General features: G+C 48.8%; 1 protein-coding gene across 2 annotated transcripts in view; it reads right to left on the reverse strand.

Moving 5' to 3' along the window:
* The window catches only part of TUBGCP3 (tubulin gamma complex associated protein 3), a 94591-nt gene extending 90398 nt beyond the window's left edge, over nucleotides 1–4193 (reverse strand). Inside the window, exon 1 of one of the 2 annotated variants that reach the window (XM_017502250.2) lies at nucleotides 3913–4193. In XM_017502250.2, coding sequence (XP_017357739.1) covers nucleotides 3913–3988 — 76 coding nt within the window. In that variant the 5' untranslated portion in view covers nucleotides 3989–4193. The remainder of the gene's footprint in view (nucleotides 1–3912) is intronic. The other variant, XM_017502256.2, reaches the window with a different exon arrangement.
* Between the last annotated feature and the right edge of the window lie 493 nt (nucleotides 4194–4686).

Raw genomic sequence — 4686 nt, forward strand, 5'->3', positions numbered from 1 at the left:
AGAGGTCTTGGAGTACACGCATAGAGGTCTTGGAGTACACTCACAGAGTCTTGTAATACACGCATAGAGGTCTTGGAGTACACTCAGAGTCTTGTAGTACACGCACAGAGGTCTTGGAGTACACTCACAGAGGTCTTGGAGTACACGCATAGAGGTCTTGGAGTACACTCACAGAGTCTTGGAGTACACTCACAGAGTCTTGGAGTACACACATAGAGGTCTTGGAGTACACTCAGTCTTGGAGTACACGCACAGAGGTCTTGGAGTACACTCACAGAGGTCTTGGAGTACACGCACAGAGGTCCTGGAGTACACTCACAGAGGTCCTGGAGTACACTCACAGAGGTCTTGGAGTACACTCACAGAGGTCTTGGAGTACACGCATAGAGGTCTTGGAGTACACTCACAGAGGTCTTGGAGTACATGCATAGAGGTCTTGGAGTACACTCACAGCGGTCTTGGAGTACATGCATAGAGGTCTTGGAGTACACTCAGAGGTCTTGGAGTACACTCACAGAGGTCTTGGAGTACACTCATAGAGGTCTTGGAGTACACGCATAGAGGTCTTGGAGTACACTCACAGAGTCTTATAGTACACGCACAGAGGTCTTGGAGTACACTCACAGAGGTCTTGGAGTACACGCATAGAAGTCTTGGAGTATACTCACAGAGTCTTGGAGTACACGCATAGAGGTCTTGGAGTACACTCACAGAGTCTGGGAGTACACTCAGTCTTGGAGTACATGCATAGAGGTCTTGGAGTACACTTACAGAGGTCTTGGAGTACACGCATAGAGGTCTTGGAGTACACTCACAGAGGTCTTGGAGTACACCCATAGAGGTCTTGGAATACACACATAGAGGTCTTGCATATTATGGTAATCACTTATGCTGAAATACTTATCTAATATAAATTTCTTTATTTTTTACCTCATAATTAGAAAAAGAATTACAAAGTAGCTATGAAAAGAAGGGTTACCTCTGACAGATTTGAAACACTAACATCAAGCACACTGCTTTCAATGATAAGAGTAACTATTCAAAGACACAATAAATGTGCTCCCAAGAGGGGCAGGGATATGAAGACAGGATTTGCCTATCACTAGCTAGCAGTATGTGTTTCAAGAAAATTCACAGATGTTAGAAGTTGGCAAAGTTGGTAAATTATGGTTATGCTAACTTTAAAAAATTGTCAAGCACCATTATACATAGGTGCTCTGCTTCTGAAGGTCCCTTGAAATCAACAGTATAATTTTTTTAAATATACCTTATAAAAGTATGATTCATATGAAATTCTCATTAACGTAACAAGTATCTATTATGCCTTGATTTCACAGTACTAAAAAAAGCAATGTATTACAAAAGCATAAGGTCAATTGTTAGTAACATGTCATTAAAGAATAAGGTAATTAATCAAATGTTCTATGGGGTTACCACATAAAATGCCCACTAATCAAATTTTTTAACATCAAATATTGTAAAGGTAGTAATCAATATTGCTCCTTTGCTCACTAAGGTAAAACAAATGAAAGAACAAGGTAAGTTACTAAATATAAATTCTTCAGTAAATACCTGCATAATTTGAATTTACATTATAAATGCTTGGCAGTCCTAGCTATTTAGAACATCACAAAAAGAATATCACCTTCAATGGACTTTATGACATAATTCATTCAGAGAGGGCCAGGTGCAGTGGCTCATGCCTATAATCCCAGTGCTTTGGGAGATGGAGGTGGGCAGATCACTTGAGGTAAGGAGCTCGAGACCAGCCTGGCCAAGATGGTGAAACCCCGCCTCTACTAAAAATACAAAAATTAACCAGGAGTGCTGGCATACACCTTGTAAGCCCAGCTACTCAGGAGGCAGAGGCAGGAAAATCACTTGAACCCAGGAGGCAGAGGTTGCAGTGAGCTGAGATCAAACCACTGCACTCCAGCCTAGGTGACACAGCAGGACTCCATCTCGAATAAATAATTCAGAGACGACTCTGTCAGGATCTGAGAGCCCACTTTTAATTCAGACACAATTCTAAATGGGAAGATAGTAGGATACAGAATTTTGCTGAAAAGCAACTTTTCAATATCTTGGAACAGGCAAAACTTATATATCAAAGAATCTTCAACGTAAAAAAAGTTTTTAAGTTGAGAAACATTCTATCTCACAACGAATAACTTTCAAAATCCAATTATGACGAGAATGTATGAATGTGTGGTTTATCCCTAGAACAAAAAACTCTGGAAAAAAAAATCTGGAACCACCTGTATAAGGAAAACACCGATATGAAGGTGGGTATGTCATAACTAACAATCTTAGTTTTATCTGATTCCCCCATGTATGTCATAACTAACAACCTGAGTTTTATATGATTCCCCCTATGACTAGGAACATGAAACATGAGAAAGGTAACTCAGTGTGCTAGTGACAAAAACGAAAGAGGGCAGGCCATGCTCATACCTCAAGGCCTTTGCACTGGTTCCCTCTACTCAGAACCTTCCCCAGATGTTCAAATGGCCCTCCCTTACTCCATTCAGGTCTCTTTAATTATCTCAAAGGCTTTCCCTCACCTTGTCTCTCTCTATTCCTTTACCCTACTTTTTCACCACAGCACTTATTACCAATTAACATGACCGGTTTATCATCTGTCTCTTCCACTACAGTGTCTGTCAGATCTGTGGGAGGAATGACTTGTGCATCTGCATCACCAGCACTTAGCAGAGTTCCTGGGGGGAACTTTGAGAACGGGGTGGTCCTCAAAGATTTCTTAGATAAATAAAGCGATAGAATGAAACTTCACAAAATGTAGCAATAATTGTGTGATGTCACTCATTCAATAGTGACAGAAAGTCATTCATGATTGCTCCAAGATTATCATAGAACATCCAATGAATTACATATAGTAATTGTCATGAAGCATGAAAGGTCAAAATGCATTCTCAGTACTTTAAATGTAACTTTGAAGTCTTCTTTCAAAAATTGAATTATTCCACATCTTGGTGCTTAAAACGTAACTCAGTTGCTTCAGTTACTCAGAAAATTCCCTCATGGTGCATCCTCACTCTCTCCCCGACCAACCTGACCAAAACAAGTATCAGGAAATGACATTCTGTACCATTTCTTTTAAAGTACCTCGGCTACAAAATGGCTTTACCTACTATATAGGATTCGTTTAGTTGTGCTTATTAGTAACAATATTCGACATGTGAACTTTCCCAGAATAGTTTTATACCAAATCCAACCCTCAACCTTTCAAACAGCAGGAAAATATGGCAGATAACAACAGTCGTTAACACCCCCCTTCCCATAATATTCAAGCCTGTTAAACTTTCCTAATGAAATGGACGATGATGTGGCTCTCCAGCACCTCGCATCCTCCCCCGCGGCGCAGCCGCTCTCTCCACCCCACACAGGATGAACCCAAAGGTGCGCAATGGCGCCCTCCCCCGGCGTGTGACACCAGAGAAGGGGCATAAATTGGCGAGCTGGCATTCCTGCCGTCCTCACTGACGGACCCGCGCGGAGTGAGCGGTGACTCAGCCGGCTGCGGCTCGGGCTCCGCCCTCCCGCCCCTGGGCCCCGCGTTCTCGCCCCGACCTCGGTCTCTCCATTCCCTCCACACTGGCACCGGCCCTCCGCTCTCCTTCCGGCTCCCTGGTCCCCAGAACCCCAGACCTCCGCTCCCTCCCTGGATCCCTGGTCCCCAGAACCCCAGACCTCCGCTCCCTCCCCGGATCCCTGACCCCCGGCCCTCAGCCCTCCGCTCCTCGTCCGGGCCCCGCGTCCTCAGCCCGTCCCCCAGCCCTCAGCCCCGGCCCTGCATCCTCGTCCTTCCAGCCCCGGGACGTCTTAGGGCTGCGCGCGCAGGGAGGGCCCCCCGGGACCGGTCTGCGGGCCCCGCGCGCCCGACCCCTCTACCTTCGTTCCTGCCCAAGATCCTGCAGCACAGGTTCTGCAGCAGAACGTTCGGCGACTTCTGGTCCGGGGTCGCCATCCTCGCCCAGGACTGCGCACTGGGGTCCCGGCAGAGCCGCCACCGTCGCCGCACGCGCAGGGACCGCGGCCCGCGCCCTCCCTGCGCCCTGCAGGCTGCCGGCTCCCGACAGGCTAAGGCGCGGGCGCCGCCGGCCACCAGGGCGCCATTTTAACGGAACCCGCCGAAAGCGCGGGCGCTTCCCACAATGCTCCGCTTCTTCCCTGCGCCGCGGCCGCGCGTGCGGCGGCCTAAGCGTTCCCTGCCCTGCCCCGCGCATTCTTCCGGCTGCTGCCGGGCCGGCCGGAAAGTTCCGGGCGACAAGGTGGCCCGAGGCCCTTGAGCTGCGCGGACAAAGCGGCCCCGGGGTCGCGAGCGTGACGGGCTTGCTGGGACAGCCGTTGGTGGCCGGTGGCACTTTAAAGGCCGTGATTTGGTGTGTGTGTGTGTTAACGGCACTGGTTTGATTCGCATTGCTGGTGGAAGCCGCCCGTTTAGAGGGTGCAGGGGTGATGGTGGTTCGCGCGTGGCGTGGCGGTTCACCTGCCGCGCTCTCCCACAGGCGCCCCGCTCAGCCCCGACCTCACAGCGCCGCGCAGGCCGCTCCCCAAGGCCCGGTTAACTGGGACGTCCTGGGGAGACAAACCAGTCAGGTAAGGAGTGAGACAACAGGAGACCTGCAGAGGAGAAGGGCAGGCGGCAGGCGGTCACTGCAGAGG

Source organism: Cebus imitator, unplaced genomic scaffold (genome assembly GCF_001604975.1).
Source record: "Cebus imitator isolate Cc_AM_T3 unplaced genomic scaffold, Cebus_imitator-1.0 Scaffold14, whole genome shotgun sequence".
Lineage (NCBI taxonomy): Eukaryota > Metazoa > Chordata > Mammalia > Primates > Cebidae > Cebus > Cebus imitator.